This window comes from Xiphophorus maculatus, chromosome 7 (genome assembly GCF_002775205.1).
Source record: "Xiphophorus maculatus strain JP 163 A chromosome 7, X_maculatus-5.0-male, whole genome shotgun sequence".
NCBI classification, from domain to species: Eukaryota; Metazoa; Chordata; class Actinopteri; order Cyprinodontiformes; family Poeciliidae; genus Xiphophorus; species Xiphophorus maculatus.
This window is the reverse complement of record NC_036449.1, coordinates 17125024-17151948: the sequence shown is the minus strand read 5'-3', so window position 1 is coordinate 17151948 and position 26925 is coordinate 17125024. Positions and strand designations below refer to the sequence as shown.

The 26925-nt window shown below is 39.5% G+C and overlaps 1 protein-coding gene across 6 annotated transcripts in view; it reads left to right on the top strand.

Annotated features, from left to right (window-relative positions):
• Positions 1-18186: 18186 nt before the first annotated feature.
• dock9 (dedicator of cytokinesis 9) overlaps positions 18187-26925 on the top strand; it is a 77626-nt gene continuing 68887 nt past the window's right edge. For 2 of the 6 annotated variants that reach the window (XM_023336312.1, XM_023336314.1), the window contains exon 1: positions 18190-18514. In XM_023336312.1, the coding sequence (XP_023192080.1) occupies positions 18398-18514 (117 nt within the window). In that variant the 5' untranslated portion in view covers positions 18190-18397. Of the gene's footprint in view, positions 18515-19302; positions 19322-26925 lie in introns of those variants that run through there. The other 4 variants (XM_023336289.1, XM_023336310.1, XM_023336309.1 and 1 more) reach the window with 4 other exon arrangements.

The following is a 26925-nucleotide window of genomic DNA, read 5'->3' as shown; positions in this document are numbered from 1 at the left end:
TGGAGATGCCTGATGCCTAGTTTAGGATTTTTGCAATGACCACATGTAACCCAAGTGAAATGTTGAGTTCCATTTTTTTGGGTCGCTACTATTGCCCTCCAAAATCTCGCGGTAGTTGCAATTCTCGCGAGATTTACTAAACAGCCAATCATTGTTGAGCGTCTGAGTCACATGTACCACCGTCAGCTCATTTGTTGGGTATATTAGCTGGAGCAAAAAGCATGGAGGATTAGAACAAGTTTGGGAGAGCAGAGCTGCAGGTCGGTTAAGCGCAACATTCTGTTTTTCTTTAATCTTTTATGATGCTGATAAAATTGTACTAACTTTAGGAGTCTCCGGTCGTAAGCTGAGGGATAAGGGAAACACAAAACCGCTTGTATGCCTTATGAACTGCGGAATTGGTGAGTCATTTTATGAAGACTTGGCGTTAATTGATATCAATTTGGATGCTCTATTGCGACTCTGAACAAACAAATTGGAGAACAATGAGATGCCTTAAATATTAAAAGTATTTGCTTATCTAGATGATTTTTGCATTGTTTGTATGGAGCATATTTATTGACTTTTTATGAATAAGATTTATCTAGAAAATTTGTACTTGGAAATGCATTGATTGGTTATTCATAGTGCAATGAGTGCCGATCATATTTTTTGTGTGCACACTGAAATGTTTGATTATATATATATATATATTTGAGACTGGTCCTGCTTTATTGTACAGGCCAGGTTCGATGGCGAGCTGAAGAATCAGGTCCAAGAGCCTAAAGGATTTCACCTGTGGTATTAAGATTTGGTTTCCCCACCAGGCTGGTGGAAGGCTTCCTGCAGCCCATGAACAAAATTGTTTCCACTCTGACTTTTGTCAGCATATGAACTGTAACAGGCGCTCTAAACTCACCTGACCCTGTTGAACCGCCTCAGTTCAGTTTTCAGGAGTTTTATGAACTGAATGGTGTGGCTTGTTACTGGAACTGTGGAACTGATTTGTTTTCTTTTGTTAATTTAATTTGTTTTCTTTGTGTATTATTTCCTTTTATTTTAATATGGCCATTTAAATGTTTTTTTTTCCTTTCCTATTGTAATGTAAATAATTAATCACTGTGAATACAAGGCACTCATATCTGCAACTTCTAGTCTGTCTACTCTTTCCTGAGCCGTATCTAGACTTCTGAGAACTAGCCCATTGACTTTGTTGGTCATGATCTATTTTTAATTATCTAAAAATATAGTATACTAGTTACACTGATATGCTACACACACATTTGGCGAAGGGATCGCCAGAGGTAGCCTGACTGCCATTTGGTACCGAGATGAGATCCTCAGACCCTTGTGAGACCATATGCTGGTGCGGTTGGCCCTGGGTTCCTCCTAATACAGGACAATGCTAGACCTCATGTGGCTGGAGTGTGTCAGCAGTTCCTGCAAGATGAAGGCATTGAAGCTATGGACTGGCCAGCCCGTTCCCCAGACCTGAATCCGATTGAGCACATCTGGGACATCATGTCTCGCTCCATCCACCAACGTCACGTTGCACCACAGACTGTCCAGGAGTTGGCGGATGCTTTAGTCCAGGTCTGGGAGGAGATCCCTCAGGAGACCATCCGCCACCTCATCAGGAGCATGCCCAGGCGTTGTAGGGAGGTCATACAGGCACGTGGAGGCCACACACAATACTGAGCCTCATTTTGACTTGTTTTACGGACATTACATTAAAGTTGGATCAGCGTGTAGTGTTATTTCACTTTAATTTTGTGTGTGGCTCCAAATCCAGGCCTCCATTGGTTAATAAATTTGATTTCCATTGATGATTTTTGTGTGATTTTGTTGTCAGCACATTCAACTTTGTACAGAACAAAGTATTCAATGAGAATATTTCTTTCATTCAGATCTAGGATGTGTTATTTGAGTGTTCCCTTTATTTTTTTGAGCAGTGTATATATATAAAAAAATCAGCCCTGGGCCCCTAAGCGGCGGCTTAGTTTGCTTAAGCCTTGGGCCGGCCCTGCTTCTATTTGTATGTCTAGTTAATTATATAGGCCCTACAGTCTTTCTTAAAACTAAATAACTAAATAAATCTTGCAAATAGGTCAAGTTTTCAGGTCTACTCTTGAATGTCTGCTGTTCTCCACTGTTAGCAAAGTTGAATGAAAGAAAAAAAAAACTCTTCTGTGGAGAAATGTGTATTTAAGGATTTGCACAAGAACAGTTTTCTAGCTTTTTCTCTTTTTGGTTGCTAGGTAGCACGCGCATCACTGGCAGCAGAACACATCAGTTCTTTGTGTCCATTCTGTGCCTTTGATGGTGATGATGCAATAGCTTCTCTGTATGTGCAAAATTCCACTAAGTGAACATCTAGTTGGAGGTGAGTTTAGTGAGTGGAGAGAAGTGCAGCGATTTTAAGAGAGAAAAGTGAAGTTTTCTGACCAGAGTTCATTGGAAAAAAAACTTGCAGCGATTTTAAGAGAGTAAAGTGAAGTTTTCTGACCAGAGTTCATTGGAAAAAAAACTTTCAGAGTCACCATGGCAGAAAATAGAGAATTTTACCTTGAAAATGAGGTTTTTAACCGCGAGGAGTTTAGAGCCAGCATGCTTAATTTTCTTCAAGAGCTAACCAATGATGAGATGGTGTGTTTGAGTTCAGGGAGTCTCCATGAGCAAACAAAACACAGAATTATGGAGTTGGTGCAAGGATATGTTACACCTGTAATTGACCACATTTTAAAAAAATTGGCACAGAAAGACAGTCGGACACCAGTAAGCCCTGATGTTGTCAACCAGTTTATGTACGATGAGGTATCCAAAAATATACTACATTCTATGGCCACAAATCCACAAATTGCTGAAAAAGTAAAGGAAAAGGGCTTTGCTGAAAGAATTAGGGGGTTTCTAGCACGGTGTTTTGGAGTGGCACAACCAGAACCAGTGGTTGTCCAAGAAATACATGAGCATAGGAAATGGTCAGAAATATTCATCCCCCTTGGCATGAAGTCTTCTGAGGAAGAAGAAACTAGTTCTTGTAAAGAATTGGATTCCCAACAGGAAACTGAAGAGGACACCTGTAGAGATGTCCATCATCACAGAAGTCGCGTGATTGTCACCAAAGAAGGAGACATTGAGATCGCAAGCATCTACAGCTTTCAGGAGGACGAGGCAATGGAGAAAGAAATGATTCATGCAGGACCTCCACCAAAGTGTGCAAAACTAAAGAAGTACTTTCAAAAGAATTTTGGTTTAACTTGTGGAAAAGTTCCACTATCTACATCAGATGTCCCAGAAGTATTAGATACCAAGATCAAATCAGCAGAATACGCTCCTCCTTATGTGCAGTCTGAGGAACCATGGAAACCTCATTTCACTGAAGAGATTGATTCCCAGGATGAATACAAAGAAGACTATGAAGAGGAAGAGCATGAAGGTTTATTTTCTGAATCCTTTCTTCGTTACATTTACTCAAGAAGTAACCTGAATGTCACCACAGATGAAGATGAAGATTCTGAGGACACAGATATTCTTGACATCTTTATGGGCGAAGAGGTATTTCCATCAAAAACAATGTGGCAAATGACTTCTTTGCCTGAAATGTTCGGTAAAAGAACATCAAGGGTTTCACCTGCTAGGTCATCAGTAGACACATTTCCAAGACAGTTTGTCCCAGAGGCATTGCTGCCTCAGAAGATACCGACGGTATCTTTTGAGTGTCCAGTTGGAGACAAAAAGGCAGAAAAATCTAAAATGGCTGTGAAAGTGCTCATTCGAAAAATAATTTCTCACACCATAAATAAATCAGGATACATGTGCAGGCGAAATGTTTCCAACTTGATTGAAGAGCAGCTGTTTAAAAAAATTTGGTCAGAAGTTCAAGGAAAACTTTCTGACATTGACCCAGAAAGAATTGAAAACTGTGATACAGCTATTTATAAAGACCTCTGTAAAATGTTCAAAAGACGCTCGCGCAATCTGTTGGACTATTTGTACTTAGACAGAGAACCAAGTCTTTATCATGACATTGTGGTATCCTGTGTCAAAACGCACCTCTTGAGTCTGAAGAACTCTACCAAATCCAGAACATTATGGAATTAATGGACATAGTACATAAGAACTTAACTGCAACCATTCCACATTAATCTCGTTCAAAACAGCACCTGCAAAATCATGGAAATTGTAGTTGGTTCAAATTTCATTGTACAAATTCGTGGGTTTTCTCCGGGTGCTCCGGGATCCCCCTTTACACATAAAGAACACGCACGCGCACAAAAATTTGTATTTTTTTAACCAAACCTTAATGAGAAATAAACACTTACCTACAGTTTACTTTAAAAAGTGAGTTTTGTTATTTGAACACAAATTGTCACAATCTACATATGTATCTATATATACATCTATATATCTGATCTATATTTTTACATCTATAACAGTATAGATGTATATACATAGTTTCCATCTATCTATCTATCTATCTATCTATCTATCTATCTATCTATCTATCTATCTATCTATCTATCTATCTATCTATCTATCTATCTATCTATCTATCTATCTATCTATCATCTTCCACGCAACAATCATTAGATCAAAGTTTGAGGAACTGATGATGGACAATTACAAGGATACAGATAGGGACAGGCATGCTGAAGATGCCTGATGGAAGTGATGTGCTGGTAACCTCTCCTTCCTAGTTTAGGATTTTTTTAATGAAGACATGCAGATAGGGAATATCATGCTGAAGATGCCTGATGCCTGATTTAGGATTTTTTCAATGACCACACATTTGGCGAAGGGATTTTATCTTCCTGGCCATGATCAGTAGATCAAAGTTTGAGATACAGATAGGGACAGGCATGCTGAAGATGCCTGATGGAAGTGATGTGCTGGTAACCTCTCCTTTCTAGTTTAGGATTTTTTTAATGAAGACATGCAGATAGGGACAATCCTGCTGAAGATGCCTGATGCCTGGTTTAGGATTTTTTCAATGACCACACATTTGACGAAGGGATTTTAACTTCCTGGCAATGATCAGTAGATCAAAGTTTGAGATACTGATCATGGACATTTACATGGATACAGATAGGGACAGGCATGCTGAAGATGCCTGATGGAAGTGATGTGCTGGTAACCTCTCCTTCCTAGTTTAGATTTTTTTTTAATGAAGACATGCAGATAGGGAATATCATGCTGAAGATGCCTGATGCTTGGTTTAGGATTTTTTCAATGACCACACATTTGGCGAAGGGATTTTATCTTCCTGGCAATGATCAGTAGATCAAAGTTTGAGATACTGATCATGGACATTTACATGGATACAGATAGGGACAGGCATGCTGAAGATGCCTGATGGAAGTGATGTGCTGGTAACCTCTCCTTCCTAGTTTAGGATTTTTTTAATGAAGACATGCAGATAGGAACAATCCTGCTGAAGATGCCTGATGCCTGGTTTAGGATTTTTTCAATGACCACACATTTGGCGAAGGGATTTTATCTTCCTGGCAATGATCAGTAGATCAAAGTTTGAGATACTGATCATGGACATTTACATGGATACAGATAGGGACAGGCATGCTGAAGATGCCTGATGGAAGTGATGTGCTGGTAACCTCTCCTTCCTAGTTTAGGATTTTTTTAATGAAGACATGCAGATAGGGAATATCATGCTGAAGATGCCTGATGCCTGGTTTAGGATTTTTTCAATGACCACACATTTGGCGAAGGGATTTTATCTTCCGGGCAATGATCAGTAGATCAAAGTTTGAGATACTGATCATGGACATTTACAAGGATACAGATAGGGACAGGTATGCTGAAGATGCCTGATGGATGTGATGTGCTGGTAACCTCCCCTTCCTAGTTTAGATTTTTTAATGAAGACATGCAGATAGGGAATATCATGCTGAAGATGCCTGATGCCTGGTTTAGGATTTTTTCAATGACTACACATTTATCAAAGGGATTTTATCTTCCTGGCAATGATCAGTAGATCAAAGTTTGAGATACTGATCATTGACATTTACAAGGATACAGATAGGGACAGGCATGCTGAAGATGCCTGATGGAAGTGATGTGCTGGTAACCTCTCCTTCCTAGTTTAGATTTTTTTTAATGAAGACATGCAGATAGGGATATCATGCTGAAGATGCCTGATGCCTGGTTTAGGATTTTTTCAATGACCACACATTTGGCAAAGGGGTTTTGTCTTCCTGGCAATGATCAGTAGATCAAATTTTGAGATACTGATCATGGACATTTACAAGGATACAGATAGGGACAGGCATGCTGAAGATGCCTGATGGAAGTGATGTGCTGGTAACCTCTCCTTCCTAGTTTAGGATTTTTTTAATGAAGACATGCAGATAGGGAATATCATGTTGAAGTTGCCTGATGCCTGGATTAGGATTTTTTCAATGACCACACATTTGGCGAAGGGATTTTATCTTCCTGGCAATGATCAGTAGATCAAAGTTTGAGATACTGATTATGGACATTTACAAGGATACAGATAGGGACAGGCATGCTGAAGATGCCTGATGGAAGTGATGTGCTGGTAACCTCTCCTTCCTAGTTTAGATTTGTTTTAATGAAGACATGCAGATAGGGATATCATGCTGAAGATGCCTGATGCCTGGTTTAGGATTTTTTCAATGACCACACATTTGGCAAAGGGGTTTTGTCTTCCTGGCAATGATCAGTAGATCAAAGTTTGAGATACTGATCATGGACATTTACAAGGATAAAGATAGGGACAGGCATGCTGAAGATGCCTGATGGAAGTGATGTGCTGGTAACCTCTCCTTCCTAGTTTAGGATTTTTTTAATGAAGACATGCAGATAGGGAATATCATGTTGAAGTTGCCTGATGCCTGGATTAGGATTTTTTCAATGACCACACATTTGGCGAAGGGATTTTATCTTCCTGGCAATGATCAGTAGATCAAAGTTTGAGATACTGATCATGGACATTTACAAGGATACAGATAGGGACAGGCATGCTGAAGATGCCTGATGGAAGTGATGTGCTGGTAACCTCTCCTTCCTAGTTTAGATTTTTTTTTAATGAAGACATGCAGATAGGGACAATCATGCTGAAGATGCCTGATGCCTGGTTTAGGATTTTTTCAATGACCACACATTTGACGAAGTGATTTTATCTTCCTGGCAATGATCAGTTGATCAAAGTTTGAGATACTGATCATGGACATTTACATGGATACAGATAGGGACAGGCATGCTGAAGATGCCTGATGGAAGTGATGTGCTGGTAACCTCTCCTTCCTAGTTGAGGATTTTTTCAATGAAGACATGCAGATAGGGAATAACATGCTGAAGTTGCCTGATGCCTGGATTAGGATTTTTTCAATGACTACACATTTGGCGAAGGGATTTTATCTTCCTGGCAATGATCAGTAGATCAAAGTTTGAGATACTGATCATGGACATTTACATGGATACAGATAGGGACAGGCATGCTGAAGATGCCTGATGGAAGTGATATGCTGGTAACCTCTCCTTCCTAGTTTAGATTTTTTTTAATGAAGACATGCAGATAGGGAATATCATGCTGAAGATGCCTGATGCCTGGTTTAGGATTTTTTCAATGACCACACATTTGGCAAAGGGATTTTGTCTTCCTGGCAGTGATCAGTAGATCAAAGTTTGAGATACTGATCATGGACATTTACAAGGATACAGATAGGGACAGGCATGCTGAAGATGCCTGATGGAAGTGATGTGCTGGTAACCTCTCCTTCCTAGTTTAGATTTTTTTTAATGAAGACATGCAGATAGGGACAATCATGCTGAAGATGCCTGATGCCTGGTTTAGGATTTTTTCAATGACCACACATTTGACGAAGGGATTTTATCTTCCTGGCAATGATTTGTAGATCAAAGTTTGAGATACTGATCATGGACATTTACATGGATACAGATAGGGACAGGCATGCTGAAGATGCCTGATGGAAATGATGTGCTGGTAACCTCTCCTTCCTAGTTTAGATTTTTTTTAATGAAGACATGCAGATAGGGACAATCATGCTGAAGATGCCTGATGCCTGGTTTAGGATTTTTTCAATGACCACACATTTGATGAAGGGATTTTATCTTCCTGGCAATGATTAGTAGATCAAAGTTTGAGATACTGATCATGGACATTTACAAGTACAGATAGGGACAGTCATGCTGAAGATGCCTGATGGAAGTGATGTGCTGGTAACCTCTCCTTCCTAGTTTAGGATTTTTTTAATGAAGACATGCAGATAGGGACAATCCTGCTGAAGATGCCTGATGCCTGGTTTAGGTTTTTTTCAATCACCACACATTTTCACGAATGTTATGTTCCGGGCTTCTCTGGTTCTCTTGGTCGGGTTTTCTTGTGCGCCTTTTCCACCTCTTACCACCAGATGGCGACACGTTCCGGTTGGAGTGCGGTGGTGTCATCATCATCCTCAGCTGTCATCAATTACCCTCATCAGCGAAGCATACCTTAAGAGTTGACCGCCAGTCCAGCGTCTCCTGAGTGTTTGCCAGTCACAGTACCTCTGAGCCCCCTTGAGCCCTGTCTCTGTGTTCCTTGTTGCCTTGAGCCTTCCAGTGATTCTCTTTGTGTTTCTCTGTTTTCTTCAGGTGATCCCTTTGACACTCTGGACCCGCTGATTAGATCCTGGCAGTTTTCCTGGTTTCAGAAACCTCCCTCGTGACGCCGTGGAAAGGATCCACTGGTTGCCCGAGTTCCCAGACTCACCTGTCCGTTGTTTTGCAAGTATCTCCTGGATCCCACGGCTGGCAGTCGAACCACTCCTCTGTGTCTCCGTTGCACCCGAGCCTACCTGTCCGTTCTCCGCCACACTCCTCCATTGTCCCTGGACCCACTAAGAGACCGAGACCCTGGACATACTCAGTTACCTTCCAAGATTCAGATCCAACCACCACAAGTAAGAACAACCTGTGTTTTATGAGATTTCCATGTTCCCATGACCCCTGAACTCACCAGTCTGCTCTTTCCCCTCGCAGTGAACCACTGCTGCTCGTTACCGTTGATTCCCTGGACCACACCACTTTGCCACATTCTGATAATTGTGTAATCTTAATAAATCATTTAAACTGATTCCAACTCTCCTGTCTTGTGTTCTGCATGTGGGCTAGAAACCTTAAACCCATCATGACAGCGAAGGGATTTTATCTTCCTGGCAATGATCAGTTGATGAACCCTTGAGGTACTGTTCATGGACATTTACAAGGATACAGATAGGGACAGGCATGCTGGAGATGCCTGATGCCTGATTTAGGATTTTTTCAATGACCACACATTTGGCGAAGGGATTTAATCTTCCTGGTAATGATCAGTAGATCAAAGTTTGAGATACTGATCGTGAACATTTACAAGGATACAGATAGGGACAGGCATGCTGAAGATGCCTGATGGAAGTGATGTGCTGGTAACCTATCCTTCCTAGTTTAGGATTTTTTTTAATGAAGACATGCAGAAAGGGACAATCTTGCTGAAGATGCCTGATGCCTAGTTTAGGATTTTTTAATGACCACGCATTAGTGACGGTTTTTTGATCTTCCTGGCAACAATCATAAAATCAACGTTTGGGGTACTGTTCATGGACATTTACAAGGATACAGATAGGGACAGGCATGCTGAAGATGCCTGATGGAAGTGATGTGCTGGTAACCTCTCCTTCCTAGTTTAGATTTTTTTTAATGAAGACATGCAGATAGGGATATCATGCTGAAGATGCCTGATGCCTGGTTTAGGATTTTTTCAATGACCACACATTTGGCAAAGGGGTTTTGTCTTCCTGGCAATGATCAGTAGATCAAATTTTGAGATACTGATCATGGACATTTACAAGGATACAGATAGGGACAGGCATGCTGAAGATGCCTGATGGAAGTGATGTGCTGGTAACCTCTCCTTCCTAGTTTAGGATTTTTTTAATGAAGACATGCAGATAGGGAATATCATGTTGAAGTTGCCTGATGCCTGGATTAGGATTTTTTCAATGACCACACATTTGGCGAAGGGATTTTATCTTCCTGGCAATGATCAGTAGATCAAAGTTTGAGATACTGATCATGGACATTTACAAGGATACAGATAGGGACAGGCATGCTGAAGATGCCTGATGGAAGTGATGTGCTGGTAACCTCTCCTTCCTAGTTTAGATTTTTTTAATGAAGACATGCAGATAGGGATATCATGCTGAAGATGCCTGATGCCTGGTTTAGGATTTTTTCAATGACCACACATTTGGCAAAGGGGTTTTGTCTTCCTGGCAATGATCAGTAGATCAAAGTTTGAGATACTGATCATGGACATTTACAAGGATAAAGATAGGGACAGGCATGCTGAAGATGCCTGATGGAAGTGATGTGCTGGTAACCTCTCCTTCCTAGTTTAGGATTTTTTTAATGAAGACATGCAGATAGGGAATATCATGTTGAAGTTGCCTGATGCCTGGATTAGGATTTTTTCAATGACCACACATTTGGCGAAGGGATTTAATCTTCCTGGTAATGATCAGTAGATCAAAGTTTGAGATACTGATCGTGAACATTTACAAGGATACAGATAGGGACAGGCATGCTGAAGATGCCTGATGGAAGTGATGTGCTGGTAACCTATCCTTCCTAGTTTAGGATTTTTTTTAATGAAGACATGCAGAAAGGGACAATCTTGCTGAAGATGCCTGATGCCTAGTTTAGGATTTTTTAATGACCACGCATTAGTGACGGTTTTTTGATCTTCCTGGCAACAATCATAAAATCAACGTTTGGGGTACTGTTCATGGACATTTACAAGGATACAGATAGGGACAGGCATGCTGAAGATGCCTGATGGAAGTGATGTGCTGGTAACCTCTCCTTCCTAGTTTAGATTTTTTTTAATGAAGACATGCAGATAGGGATATCATGCTGAAGATGCCTGATGCCTGGTTTAGGATTTTTTCAATGACCACACATTTGGCAAAGGGGTTTTGTCTTCCTGGCATTGATCAGTAGATCAAATTTTGAGATACTGATCATGGACATTTACAAGGATACAGATAGGGACAGGCATGCTGAAGATGCCTGATGGAAGTGATGTGCTGGTAACCTCTCCTTCCTAGTTTAGGATTTTTTTAATGAAGACATGCAGATAGGGAATATCATGTTGAAGTTGCCTGATGCCTGGATTAGGATTTTTTCAATGACCACACATTTGGCGAAGGGATTTTATCTTCCTGGCAATGATCAGTAGATCAAAGTTTGAGATACTGATCATGGACATTTACAAGGATACAGATAGGGACAGGCATGCTGAAGATGCCTGATGGAAGTGATGTGCTGGTAACCTCTCCTTCCTAGTTTAGATTTTTTTAATGAAGACATGCAGATAGGGATATCATGCTGAAGATGCCTGATGCCTGGTTTAGGATTTTTTCAATGACCACACATTTGGCAAAGGGGTTTTGTCTTCCTGGCAATGATCAGTAGATCAAAGTTTGAGATACTGATCATGGACATTTACAAGGATAAAGATAGGGACAGGCATGCTGAAGATGCCTGATGGAAGTGATGTGCTGGTAACCTCTCCTTCCTAGTTTAGGATTTTTTTAATGAAGACATGCAGATAGGGAATATCATGTTGAAGTTGCCTGATGCCTGGATTAGGATTTTTTCAATGACCACACATTTGGCGAAGGGATTTTATCTTCCTGGCAATGATCAGTAGATCAAAGTTTGAGATACTGATCATGGACATTTACAAGGATACAGATAGGGACAGGCATGCTGAAGATGCCTGATGGAAGTGATGTGCTGGTAACCTCTCCTTCCTAGTTTAGATTTTTTTTAATGAAGACATGCAGATAGGGACAATCATGCTGAAGATGCCTGATGCCTGGATTAGGATTTTTTCAATGACCACACATTTGATGAAGGGATTTTATCTTCCTGGCAATGATTAGTAGATCAAAGTTTGAGATACTGATCATGGACATTTACAAGTACAGATAGGGACAGTCATGCTGAAGATGCCTGATGGAAGTGATGTGCTGGTAACCTCTCCTTCCTAGTTTAGGATTTTTTTAATGAAGACATGCAGATAGGGACAATCCTGCTGAAGATGCCTGATGCCTGGTTTAGGTTTTTTTCAATCACCACACATTTTCACGAATGTTATGTTCCGGGCTTCTCTGGTTCTCTTGGTCGGGTTTTCTTGTGCGCCTTTTCCACCTCTTACCACCAGATGGCGACACGTTCCGGTTGGAGTGCGGTGGTGTCATCATCATCCTCAGCTGTCATCAATTACCCTCATCAGCGAAGCATACCTTAAGAGTTGACCGCCAGTCCAGCGTCGCCTGAGTGTTTGCCAGTCACAGTACCTCTGAGCCCCCTTGAGCCCTGTCTCTGTGTTCCTTGTTGCCTTGAGCCTTCCAGTGATTCTCTTTGTGTTTCTCTGTTTTCTTCAGGTGATCCCTTTGACACTCTGGACCCGCTGATTAGATCCTGGCAGTTTTCCTGGTTTCAGAAACCTCCCTCGTGACGCCGTGGAAAGGATCCACTGGTTGCCCGAGTTCCCAGACTCACCTGTCCGTTGTTTTGCAAGTATCTCCTGGATCCCACGGCTGGCAGTCGAACCACTCCTCTGTGTCTCCGTTGCACCCGAGCCTACCTGTCCGTTCTCCGCCACACTCCTCCATTGTCCCTGGACCCACTAAGAGACCGAGACCCTGGACATACTCAGTTACCTTCCAAGATTCAGATCCAACCACCACAAGTAAGAACAACCTGTGTTTTATGAGATTTCCATGTTCCCATGACCCCTGAACTCACCAGTCTGCTCTTTCCCCTCGCAGTGAACCACTGCTGCTCGTTACCGTTGATTCCCTGGACCACACCACTTTGCCACATTCTGATAATTGTGTAATCTTAATAAATCATTTAAACTGATTCCAACTCTCCTGTCTTGTGTTCTGCATGTGGGCTAGAAACCTTAAACCCATCATGACAGCGAAGGGATTTTATCTTCCTGGCAATGATCAGTTGATGAACAGTAGAGGTACTGTTCATGGACATTTACAAGGATACAGATAGGGACAGGCATGCTGGAGATGCCTGATGCCTGATTTAGGATTTTTTCAATGACCACACATTTGGCGAAGGGATTTAATCTTCCTGGTAATGATCAGTAGATCAAAGTTTGAGATACTGATCGTGAACATTTACAAGGATACAGATAGGGACAGGCATGCTGAAGATGCCTGATGGAAGTGATGTGCTGGTAACCTATCCTTCCTAGTTTAGGATTTTTTTTAATGAAGACATGCAGAAAGGGACAATCTTGCTGAAGATGCCTGATGCCTAGTTTAGGATTTTTTAATGACCACGCATTAGTGACGGTTTTTTGATCTTCCTGGCAACAATCATAAAATCAACGTTTGGGGTACTGTTCATGGACATTTACAAGGATACAGATAGGGACAGGCATGCTGAAGATGCCTGATGGAAGTGATGTGCTGGTAACCTCTCCTTCCTAGTTTAGATTTTTTTTAATGAAGACATGCAGATAGGGATATCATGCTGAAGATGCCTGATGCCTGGTTTAGGATTTTTTCAATGACCACACATTTGGCAAAGGGGTTTTGTCTTCCTGGCAATGATCAGTAGATCAAATTTTGAGATACTGATCATGGACATTTACAAGGATACAGATAGGGACAGGCATGCTGAAGATGCCTGATGGAAGTGATGTGCTGGTAACCTCTCCTTCCTAGTTTAGGATTTTTTTAATGAAGACATGCAGATAGGGAATATCATGTTGAAGTTGCCTGATGCCTGGATTAGGATTTTTTCAATGACCACACATTTGGCGAAGGGATTTTATCTTCCTGGCAATGATCAGTAGATCAAAGTTTGAGATACTGATCATGGACATTTACAAGGATACAGATAGGGACAGGCATGCTGAAGATGCCTGATGGAAGTGATGTGCTGGTAACCTCTCCTTCCTAGTTTAGATTTTTTTAATGAAGACATGCAGATAGGGATATCATGCTGAAGATGCCTGATGCCTGGTTTAGGATTTTTTCAATGACCACACATTTGGCAAAGGGGTTTTGTCTTCCTGGCAATGATCAGTAGATCAAAGTTTGAGATACTGATCATGGACATTTACAAGGATAAAGATAGGGACAGGCATGCTGAAGATGCCTGATGGAAGTGATGTGCTGGTAACCTCTCCTTCCTAGTTTAGGATTTTTTTAATGAAGACATGCAGATAGGGAATATCATGTTGAAGTTGCCTGATGCCTGGATTAGGATTTTTTCAATGACCACACATTTGGCGAAGGGATTTTATCTTCCTGGCAATGATCAGTAGATCAAAGTTTGAGATACTGATCATGGACATTTACAAGGATACAGATAGGGACAGGCATGCTGAAGATGCCTGATGGAAGTGATGTGCTGGTAACCTCTCCTTCCTAGTTTAGGATTTTTTTAATGAAGACATGCAGATAGGGAATATCATGTTGAAGTTGCCTGATGCCTGGATTAGGATTTTTTCAATGACCACACATTTGGCGAAGGGATTTTATCTTCCTGGCAATGATCAGTAGATCAAAGTTTGAGATACTGATCATGGACATTTACAAGGATACAGATAGGGACAGGCATGCTGAAGATGCCTGATGGAAGTGATGTGCTGGTAACCTCTCCTTCCTAGTTTAGATTTTTTTTTAATGAAGACATGCAGATAGGGACAAACATGCTGAAGATGCCTGATGCCTGGTTTAGGATTTTTTCAATGACCACACATTTGACGAAGTGATTTTATCTTCCTGGCAATGATCAGTTGATCAAAGTTTGAGATACTGATCATGGACATTTACAAGGATACAGATAGGGACAGGCATGCTGAAGATGCCTGATGGAAGTGATGTGCTGGTAACCTCTCCTTCCTAGTTTAGATTTTTTTTAATGAAGACATGCAGATAGGGACAATCATGCTGAAGATGCCTGATGCCTGGTTTAGGATTTTTTCAATGACCACACATTTGAAGAAGGGATTTTATCTTCCTGGCAATGATTTGTAGATCAAAGTTTGAGATACTGATCATGGACATTTACATGGATACAGATAGGGACAGGCATGCTGAAGATGCCTGATGGAAATGATGTGCTGGTAACCTCTCCTTCCTAGTTTAGATTTTTTTTTAATGAAGACATGCAGATAGGGACAATCATGCTGAAGATGCCTGATGCCTGGTTTAGGATTTTTTCAATGACCACACATTTGGCGAAGGGATTTAATCTTCCTGGTAATGATCAGTAGATCAAAGTTTGAGATACTGATCGTGAACATTTACAAGGATACAGATAGGGACAGGCATGCTGAAGATGCCTGATGGAAGTGATGTGCTGGTAACCTATCCTTCCTAGTTTAGGATTTTTTTTAATGAAGACATGCAGAAAGGGACAATCTTGCTGAAGATGCCTGATGCCTAGTTTAGGATTTTTTAATGACCACGCATTAGTGACGGTTTTTTGATCTTCCTGGCAACAATCATAAAATCAACGTTTGGGGTACTGTTCATGGACATTTACAAGGATACAGATAGGGACAGGCATGCTGAAGATGCCTGATGGATGTGATGTGCTGGTAACCTCTCCTTTATTGTTTAGAATTTTTTAATGAAGACATGCAGATAGGGACAGGCATGCTGGAGATGCCTGATGCCTAGTTTAGGATTTTTGCAATGACCACACATTTGATGAAGGGATTTTATCTTCCTGGCAATGATCAGTAGATCAAAGTTTGAGATACTGATCATGGACATTTACAAGTATACAGATAGGGACAGGCATGCTGAAGACACCTGATGGAAGTGATGTTCTAGTAACCTCTCCTTCCTAGATTAGGATTTGTTTAATGAAGACATGCAGATAGGGAATATGATGCTGAAGATGTCTGATGCCTGGTTTAGGATTTTTTCAATGACCACACATTTGGCGAAGGGATTTTATCTTCCTGGCAATGATCAGTAGATCAAAGTTTGAGATACTGATCATGGACATTTACAAGGATACAGATAGGGACAGGCATGCTGAAGATGCCTGATGGAAGTGATGTGCTGGTAACCTCTCCTTCCTAGTTTAGGATTTTTTTCAATGACCACACATTTGGCGAAGGGATTTTATCTTCCTGGCAACGATCAGTAGATGAAAGTTTGAGATACTGATCATGGACATTTACAAGGATACAGATAGGGACAGGCATGCTGAAGATGCCTGATGCCTGGATTAGGATTTTTTTCAATGACCACAAATTTGTCGAAGGGATTTTGTCTTCCTGGCAACGATCATCAGATCAAAGTTTGAGGTACTGATCATGGACATTTACAAGGATACAGATAGGGACAGCCATGTTGAAGATGCCTCATGAAAGTGATGTGCTGGTAACCTCTCCTTCCTAGTTTAGCATTTATTTTATTAACCACACATTTGACAGAAGGATTTTATTTTCCAGGCAATGATCATTGGATCTATCCATTTTCTGTACACCCTTGTCCCTTAGAGGGGTCGGGAGGTGCTAACGTTCCGGGCGAGAGTCTCGGTGCACATTGGACAGGTCGCCAGTCTGTTGCAAGGCGATAGAGAAACAGACAGGACACTCACACCTAGGGAGAATTTAGAGAGACCAATTCTTACTGTATCTGTTGTGAAAATGTAAGTAATTAAGGCCCAGGAAAGTCTTCACTCTCTCCAGCAACACTCCCTGCCATGGATTTCACCTTTCATATGGGATGGTTTTCATACAATCAAGATCCATCTCTTTCTCTCTCTTTTCTTTTGCACTTATCTTTTTAAAAAATTATACTATTTTGCAGACACATGTGAACCTCAGTAAATTTGAATATACTTGAACAGTTAAATCATTTTAGCAATTTGTGTAAAAAGTGAAATTCAGAGACATTATTCAAAGAATGGTATTTTTAAGCTTTTTTAAATAATAATTTTGATGATGATGGCTACATCTAAGAAAATTTTGAAAATACAATTACTCAACAAACAAAATCTTTGTAAGTTTAATCAAAAATACATTAAACAGGCTACTTAAATATTACGTTGTGGCTTACAAAATCATGCGAATGATATGCTGGCTTGACATTTGTCTAGCCGTCAGTCACTAGTACTTCATAAGCCATAAAAGGTAATTGCTGAAGAGTTGGCTTTTCACAGAGTGCTGTAGCCTTTTCTGAAAAGTTGGGTGGCAGGGAAAATTGCTGTACAAACAGATGCTACCAACAGTGGTTGCTGTGGCTTTAAGTAGATTGTGAAGCAAAGCCCATTTAACAGTTCGAAGGGCGATTTACAAGATGTGGACTGCAGGTGGAGTCAGAGGTTCAAAAGCCACTACACAAAGACTAGGACATAGATAAGAAGAGCCAACCAAGTACTGTACCAGTACATGGACTTACTTTTGTACGAAATTAAATTTCTGCAAAAAACATATTTTCAAAAATTGCTACAAGCAATTTTTATATTTTCTAAAGAAATTAATTCTTGGTTTCAATTAGTTGTAAGCCTTAACCTCAGTAATATAAGAAACCAAAGAAACGGTGGCTTTTGATAGAGGTAATATGTCTATATGCCTATTGCTGATTTAAAGAGTTTAAATTTATTTAATTTGATTTTGAGTCATAGTATTTTTGAAAGAGAATTTGAAACACTGTAGCAAAATATGGCTAGTGACACTTAAGTTAGTGTCTGATCCAAAGCCTCCAATTGGGTAGTAGCTACATTTTGTTTTGTTAAGTGAACTGCACTAGATAATTCCTAATTTTAGTTCTCATTGTTTATGATACTTAAAAAGTAAATATTTTTCTATAATATTTTAAGTCAGCCTAATTCCTTTCAATGCTGCTGGAATTTTTCTGCAGCAGAAATACTGAATGATAGAATACAGACAGCTTTTCGGTATTTCCCCTTTTTTTCGTGATGAAGAAAACATTGACCTGGATACACAAACTCTTGCCTGTTGCTGCCTGCCGTCTAAAGTCCAGGACTGACATCAGCGTTCCCATCCAGCAGTGGGAAGGCCTTTACACCGGAGGGGCGGGGTCCTGCAGAGTAAAGAGCAGATCCTCCTTTCTGACGTCCTGGACGTCCAATGAAATCCTGCTCCAGAGGAAGGCAGAGCTGACCTGTAGGAAAACTTGAGGGTTTTGTTTTGAGGAAAGCTGAATCAGTGGGCGGGAACTCCACATCAACATGAGCCAACTTCAAACTCGTGGTGCGCGCTTGTAGTTGGGGGAGTGGGGATCGACCTGGATAAACCGAGGATGGATTTCCTCTGAATGTCGATGATCGTTGCGCCTGGATTGGATGGGTCGCTGATACGAAACGGTGCGTAACGATGGCCACCCCAGCGCACCCGGAGACCAGGAAATTTACACGAGGTCTGAGTAAACCAGGCACCGCTGCTGAACTCAGGCAAAGTGTCTCCGAGGTGGTGAGAACGTCTGTGTTGGTCGTAAGTACACACCTTAACCCACTCCACCATCCTCCCCCTCTTCTCTCGTGGTGCCAGTGTGGATTGGGAAACTGCGAATTTGTCTTTTACGCACAGATTCAGCTGAAGAAATGGCTGGGCGATCAGCTGGGTGGGAGAGAGAGCTGTCATGGAAAAATGCAATAGGTCTTACAATGAGTAAATGACCCTGACATGTATACACCAGAGAGCCGCAGAGCTTGTTTTGGAGTGGATGAGTGATGATTGCTATGCCAGAGAAATGGATTTTAAGAATACATACAAAAAAGAAAGCAAAAGCTTTCATGACTCACTGTACTGGGGAAAAAAGATCAGCTCCTAGTCAGTTCATGAGGAACATTTAAAGCACAATGTGGGTGTTGGAAATCTTCACTTTCGTGCACCAGCTGGAGTGTAGGGTATGGAAGTCCAAAGGTGCCACAAGTCATTAGATAACTAATACATTAAATAATTATGTATGCATGTGTTGCAGGGTGGTAAAGTTTGGTTGAATGAGTGTACTGTTTCAAAGTGTTGGTTTTCTTTTAAATTACAGTAGCAATGCTATTGAATTATTTTGGTTCAGTTATGTAATTTTATTTGTTTTTCACATTTAAATATGCGCAGGTATTTGGTCTCGGGTGCTGCACATTTTGACCACCAGAGAGCAGTGTTTCAAGGTGATTGCTGTTTCGCAAGACAGGGCAGGAAATGCATCTTGTTGTCTTCCTGTGTTGCTATGCTACGCGTTGAACGTGGATGTGAACTGTACGTGTTTTATCTGCGGGAGATAAATTTGGCAGAAAATTGGTAAATACATATATCACTCGTTGAAATATGTCGGTACATTCTCATTTGTGTGATAAGCAGTCAGTATTTTAATGAGATGGTGTGTTTCTAAAATGGATGGTTCAGGGAACCTGTATGTGCAGTGCAGGGCGGCCATTTCCTGCACTTGACAATAAGATGTCTGATCATCGATGTGCTCCAGTATTAAGAGTGAACTGAGATGTCACTGTGGAATGTAAGTGTTGATAAAATAAGTCATATCACAATTACATATGCTCTAAATCAGTGTGGTGTAATGCAGTTCTCTGTATTTTGTTTGTGCAACCAGAGGCCACTGCCGTATTTCTTTTCTTGTCTTTATATAATATATAAATATATTATATAATTTATATGTCTTTATAAAAATATATATTGTATTTTCTTTTTTGTGCATTCTCTCTGTTATTTTAGAGATTGCCATATTTCAGCAGTAGTTACCTAATGTTTGGTGCACATATGTTCTGATTTCTGAACAAAAGTAAGAAACAAGACAGTTTTGTTTCATCTGTCTCAACTGGAAATAAAATATACTGCACATTAAGAACCCCAGTTATTGTGTAGTGTGAGGCTACATATTTCCCGGGCTACACATGTATGACATATTTAAAAGAATAGCACAAATAAATACATATTTACACACATGATAGTAATGATATAATATAAAATGTGAAAGCATTTTTGATAAATTATATAAAAAAAATGTTTTTATAATTCAATTATTTCCATTTGTCTTGTGTTTCGGTGCATAGATAGAAAAACTGAAACAATCACCAGGACCCAAGCGTTTATTTATGGAGCTGGTGAATAAATTTAGTGTAACGTAAATGTATTCACACTCTAATGGTTTGTGCTTTCTTTTAAGAAAAATTATCTGCTATTTGAATTAAGAGTCAGTGAAACTTCTGAAGTGTTTGAGACAATAACAGCTTTGTGATTTTAGGTGTTCACTTGTCATGATGACATTGCAGTAAAATATTTTGAATTAAAGACAGCAAAGTCTGTGACTTCACTCAAGCTCATGCATCCTACTTTACACCAATACTCAGAATCTATTTCAAAAGGTAATATGAAATAACAGGGCACACATAACATATGGAAGAATGCAATTTTACTCTTTCTAAAAGGGCAAAAATATATATAATATAATATCTATCTATCTATCTATCTATCTATCTATCTATCTATCTATCTATCTATCTATCTATCTATCTATCTATCTATCTATCTATCTATCTATCTATCTATCTATCTATCTATCTATCTATCTATCTATCTATCTATCTATATATATATATATATATATATATATAGATTGATTCAAGGAAACAATCTGGTGCTCTGATAGGAAGTGGCAATATTATTTTATTGTTTACCTTGTCTGACATGATGTAAGCAACTAAGACAAACAAAAACATATTTGTTTACAGTTTTTCTGCTTTTACTATGCTGAAACCCACAGCAAGTTAAACAGAGTTCCATTCAAGTCATAGCGTCTGTACGTTGACTAGTCAGTTTCTGATCAGGTATATTTACAGTAGTAGTAGTAGCCCCACCCACTGACTCTGCCACGTAGCGCTGAATGATAAAATGCTTTAGAGACGTGTTGGAGTCGCATCCATAAAACAACGAAAAAACTTTAATTGAAACAATTATATTAGTTTTCTTTATTAAACTAATTGTCATCAAATGTGTTGTATATTTAAGTAATTCTTAAATTAATGGCATATTACTAAAGAAATTATTGAATTGTGTCACTTTTGGTCCTCCATAAACTAAGAGGAGTCAGTCATGATATTACTTGTTACGTGATCAGTTCTAACAACTCATATAAATTTGCATCTCATCTCATAGAGCTCTTGCACAGAGTCAGTGCATGTTTGAAGCTCTTATGTTGAAGCTTAGGGGCCACCCCTTTAATGGAGATGCACTGAGATTCAAAATAACCATTTGCAGGTGTAGCTGTGAGGCTTCTGTGTCATATAATGCCATTAGTAGTGCTGATAAATTATTGGTTTATTTGTCTGTCCTCTCTGACTTCCAACATCAGGGCCACCTGTAGCACACCTCCTTCTTGGTTCATGCATACCCCAAGGAAAGTAGATCTGACCCCTTTTGTTGTGTCCGAGTTTGGTGCTCCTTTCTACCTGATTGTTCCTGCTTTCATGGAAAAAGTTGCCAGGCAACTCGAAACAGACACCATCCAAGCTCTCTTGTCAGGGAAATGGAATCCTGAGTCAGGATCCCAGACATCCAACCACACCTTCATATTATTTATTCATTCTCACTCTGGTGCACAGCCAGGGGACGCCTGAGGGAGGAGATCGACACTGGATTCAAGAATGCATGTTGGGAAATCAAAATGCCTCCAGAGGTCGAGAGCAACTTGTAGAAACGTGGTTTTGTGAGCAGGAACACATAAGTTAAAATGATGATGAACACACAAGGAGATACTTTACAACTGGCCAGTGATTTTAATTTAAAGGTTCTTTAGCTGCAGACTTTTCAAAAGTATTTATACCTGTCTTGTCACAGTTACAAACGTCACTGTATTTTATTAGAATTTTATTTGAAAGACCAACATAAAGGAGAGCATAAGTGGAATGATTCATGGTTAGTGGTATGCCTTTGTATTTAGTTCCTTTGAATACATTCAAAGGAACTAAGCTCAGTCTCAGTCAGATTGGATGGAGAGTATATGTAAATGACACTTTTCAAGCCTAGATGCAGATTATATCTGGATTTGACTGGATGATTACAACAAACGAATATACTTTTATCTAAACCGTTCAGTTTACTGCTCTGGCTGAGTGTCTATGGTTGGCTACTTTCTGGAAGGTGAAACTCCACAACCTCAAAGTTTTTTGTTCAGTTTCTCTTCCCGTCAACGCTGACCAACTTTTCTGTCCCTGCTAAAGAAACTAATTTCTTCAGCATAATGCTGCTGTGAACATGATTAACTGAAGGATAGCGTGTTTAGGGTGAAGTCCAGTGTTAGTTTTCTTTCCAGAGTACCTTCTACCACATTTTTGCTTTCTTTTCTTTTGGTGCTGCAGATGGAACTTATTATGGCTTTCTTTATCTCATGAATTTTGTCTTATTCTGCTCTAAAGCCCTGATCTAGAGAAAACAGTAATAATTGTCCTGTCAGTTCTCCGTCCTTAGCTATGAATCTTTGCAGCTCTTCCAAAGTTATCAGGAATCTGTTTCTCTGATTAATGATCTCCTATAAAGTTCCTCCTTCCAGTTAGTTTAGATGAACAGCGTTGTCCTCCCAGGTTTGCAATTGTTTTATACTTCTCTGTTTACAGATGACATCTTGTTCAAGGCTTTGAATATTGTTTCACAATTTCACTAACCATGCTTATGCTTTTCCACATCTTTATCCTTGACCGATCCACTGTGTTTTTTGGTCTTTGTAATGCTGTTTTTCACTTAAGTTCTCTAACAAGCCTCTAAGCTTTTCACAGTACAATTTTACCTACTACTGAGTTTAAAAGGTGAGATGGAATTTGTTTAACCTTTAAGTGACTTCTGGAATCAGTTGGTTGCACTGGATTTTATTTAGGGGTATCAGAGTAAAGAGCACTAAATAAAAATGATAAACAAATGTGCATTTGTCTAGCACCTAAAATCTATACATAAAAGTGTATGATTTTAATAAACAAATGTTAAAATAGTTTGAATAGGTTTGCAGTACTAAATAAATAACTTCGACCTTATTTCATTTAAAAGACACATCCCTGGAAATGTATTCTGTTGTGGTATATTTATTCATGGAGTTTTAGTATTTGGTGAAACGTCCTAGCTTGACAAAGAATGTAACTTGAAACAAAGATGCTGTCTACGCAGCTTGTAATTAATTCCTCCATGAAGCATGTGAATGCCACTGTAGGACTGGAAAGATCTGTTTTACGCTAATAAAGGAGTGATTGTGTCTGTTTGGCTCTAGACCACGATGATGTTTCAGCTTGAAGCGCAAGTGCTGCGCAAGCTTTAGCATACACGAATAATCTTCTATATCTGGTTTTCACACAGCACTAGTGGATACGACCCTTCTCCTAACAGTTTGTGCATTTTTGTGAAGGCACATGCGGGTCAGAGCCTCATTGTTTATTGTTGGAGTGGAGAGCAGAGAGAGGTGCAATAGGCCTGAGCCCTCAGCCATACCATCCCTCTGCTTGTTCACACATCAGGCCTGCTAAAAGCACTATTAGCACTATAATAGCTCTCATCAGCTTTGAACTAGTTTTTTTTCTCAGTGGGGAGTCACTTTGGATGGTCTCATCACCATTAAAGTTACCAATGTTGTGTGTATAAAATTATTTCTTTGCCAACTTTTTAAGTGTCTGCACTGTTACTCTCAGCATTGTATTGACTACTTTGTAGTATGACAAATCTAAAGTAGTTGTTTCATGTGTAAAATGCATTAAATAACTAGAGGGGTTCTTACATAATTGTAATCAATACGTCGAACTGCTTCCCTGCCTCCCTGCCTGATTGTAACATCCTAAAACCATCAGTGTTCCTGCTCTGTTGCTGAGTAGAGCGAGCTCCACACCAGATGGGTGTCATTATGAGAGAGAGAGTGATGCAATTAGCTGTTAGTTGCCAGAACTTGCATAACTTATATGCTGTGAATGTGCAGGCGACAGTGTAAGCCTCGTAAATGTAGTGAGAATGAGGCTTGATGGATGAAAAAAAATCCCCAACACAGCAGTGGAAGATGTTTTTTATTTTTTTATTTTATTATTTTGTTAATCTCTTTTGGAGATTTCTAGCTTTGTGCATCTTCCAATTCAGCTTTGCTGGAGATAAATAGGTGTTGAAATTCACATAAGAGTCACATTTTAACACAACTAGCCTACAAATAGAGATGCATTAATCATAATTTCATAGAAGCTCTGACTTGCTGCTTCCAGTTGGAGTACACTAATATATTTGTACAAATTAAACTAGAAATGTTCTGACAATATTTTTTTGTTTTGTTAGGGAATGAAAACACTTAAAAATGGAAGCCAAATAGCAATGGTAGTGTTTTAAAATTTTTATTTTGAATGATAGTCAATTGCCAACAATAAAGCATTAATAGCAAATAAATACCAATGTCTTTATTTGGATAAAAATGCATATGGAGTATTTCATGACATTTGTATTAGAAAAGCCAAAGTCCATAGGGGAAAATGTCAAAAAATATTTAGTCAAAATATACATCACATCTGGGGAATAAATGTAGTTAGTCTAGCCATTCATATATCTATAGTGTCATATGGGCGGTGGTGGCTATCTCCAGTGGCCATTGGGTGAGAGTTGGGGTTACACTCTGGTCACCACTCCATCTCTGCGTACCACCTAATATTTTTAAAGAAAGATGTAATTATTCATTAATTTCTCTAACACAAATAATCTATTACTGGTACATTATGTACTACCTAAAATAATTGCAAAGCATGGATTTGTAATTTGTTTGACATTTGTATTAGCATCTTGTGCCGCTGGCATCGGCAAATCTTGCAACAGTCTCTGTGTATTCTTAGATGCTAAATATAGCCTCCCTTATCATGGAGATTTCCAACTGGCTGGGACATTTTCTTATTCCTTGGCTGTTTCACTGACAAAGATTGGAAAGCTCTGAATGTTAACACAAAGCCATTTGCTTTGTAAATTGATCTGGCTTCCTGCTGCTCAAGTCACTCTTGCTTCTGAAATATGATGGATTTTCTGTCTCATTCTCCATGATTTGCTGACATAGTTTGTAGAACATTGTTTCCTCTTTTTAATACCTATTGTATTTCCTATGACTTCAGTTTTAAACTTCTTCTGATACTGAACACTTGATCATCATTGCTTCTTCTTTTCTCAATAAATCTTTCTTTATTTTTTTATAGGCTTTTGCTGGTCCCCCTTGATCTCTGAGTGGAAATGTATAAGTTTCCAACCAGTCGGTCAAACTAGAACCATACATTTTTGGTCATAGGTACGATGTTTGATGGATGGAAAACTGCAGTATTTCTCACTGTTGTTGTCTTGTTATTGTATTTTTGTTCAAACATTTCTATGATATGGAAATGTCCCAAAAGGTGTGTTTATCAGTTGGAGGGAAAGCTTTGATTGTTACCAGTGCCATTTGCCCTTCTTTGTTTGGTAGGGTGGAATTGTGGAGTTATTGTCAGGCAAGTCAGTGTGCATGAAGTTAATAAATCTTTACATTGAAAGGTAAAGGAACATCCAACTTGTTTTTCATGTGTTTTGGAGCAGGCACTGAGTGTTGCATACTGTAAGTCACAGTACTGATCCGTCAGAAGATTATACTTGAGTGTGTGAGACCTAAGCAGCTTGACCTCCCTGCTTATTCCCAGCTCTGTCTGCCTGTCACTTTAAAATCCTCTGTGTGTTTGGACCAAAGTGTGCATAAGCTGCATTTGTTGCTGTCCTAGTTGATGGATACTCAACAAAACTAAAATATAAAGGGGGGCTGAGAAAGGAGAGCAAGTAGGTTAATAATACATGGGACCTCTTTAGTAGCCAATGGACCCATTAAGAGATTGTGCTGTACTATTTGGTAATAAATTACACAAAACTCAGCTGTACATTCAGTGTTGACTCTGTGTGAATAAGCTTTGCTGTGGCACAGCGACAAATTGACCTACATGCACCCACAGCTACAGTAATGCAGCCTAATTTAGCAATAAACTGAGTCCTTATGGAGCTAACATTGTCACTGCTCACACTTGTGTTCTCTCACTCTCAAAATAGTGCAATTAGAGCGATAAAACTCTCCAACAATATAAATAGTACTTTAGTAGCAGAATTAATAATAGTTTTATTTCTAAATAAAAGCCGCACTGATGCTTATTTTGGCTGTAGCACTTTACATAAACTATATGCTGATGCTAATATTTTCAAATCGATAACTATTATATTCTTAATTTTGTTGCCATTTTTGGGTATAATACTTTCCCCTTACAGATTTCTTGTTTTTACTTTTCTGTCTTTAATTCCTCTGCGCTTTCCACAAAAATTGCTTCTAGTGTTTTTTTGCATGTATAAAGATAAGTAAAATAAAGAAAAAGTAAATTTGTGAAACTGGGATTTAAAACGCACATCAAGCTGTAAAATCTGATTCAGTCTTGTCGTTTATTTTTATGGTTCCAATCTAAACCCATTTTCACACTTTGCAGTTATGACTGGAAAGGTTGAGAATTCCTGATTTAATCAAATTAATCTTGGGGTAATATGAAGAACCTGCTGGAAAAACTGAAAAGTTTTTCCCTTGTCCAACCCATAGAGACCCCAGTTAGTCCTGCGGCAGTAAAGATAATTCAAATGATCCAACAGCCAGACAGATGGATTCTGTTCCAAAATAAATGAAGACTGATTTTCTCCCCTGAATAGGGACTGGCTGTAGGTTAAATATGTGTTGAAATAAGTGTTAAATGTTTCCTCTGAGCCGCAGATGAAACCTGGGGTCTAAAATGCAGTCCCTTTATGAAATTGCTTGATAATTTTCTTGGACAGAATGTGGGAAATAAGGAAACGTTTAGCTTCTTCCAGATATCTCTGTAATCTATAATCTGCAGTACAGACTG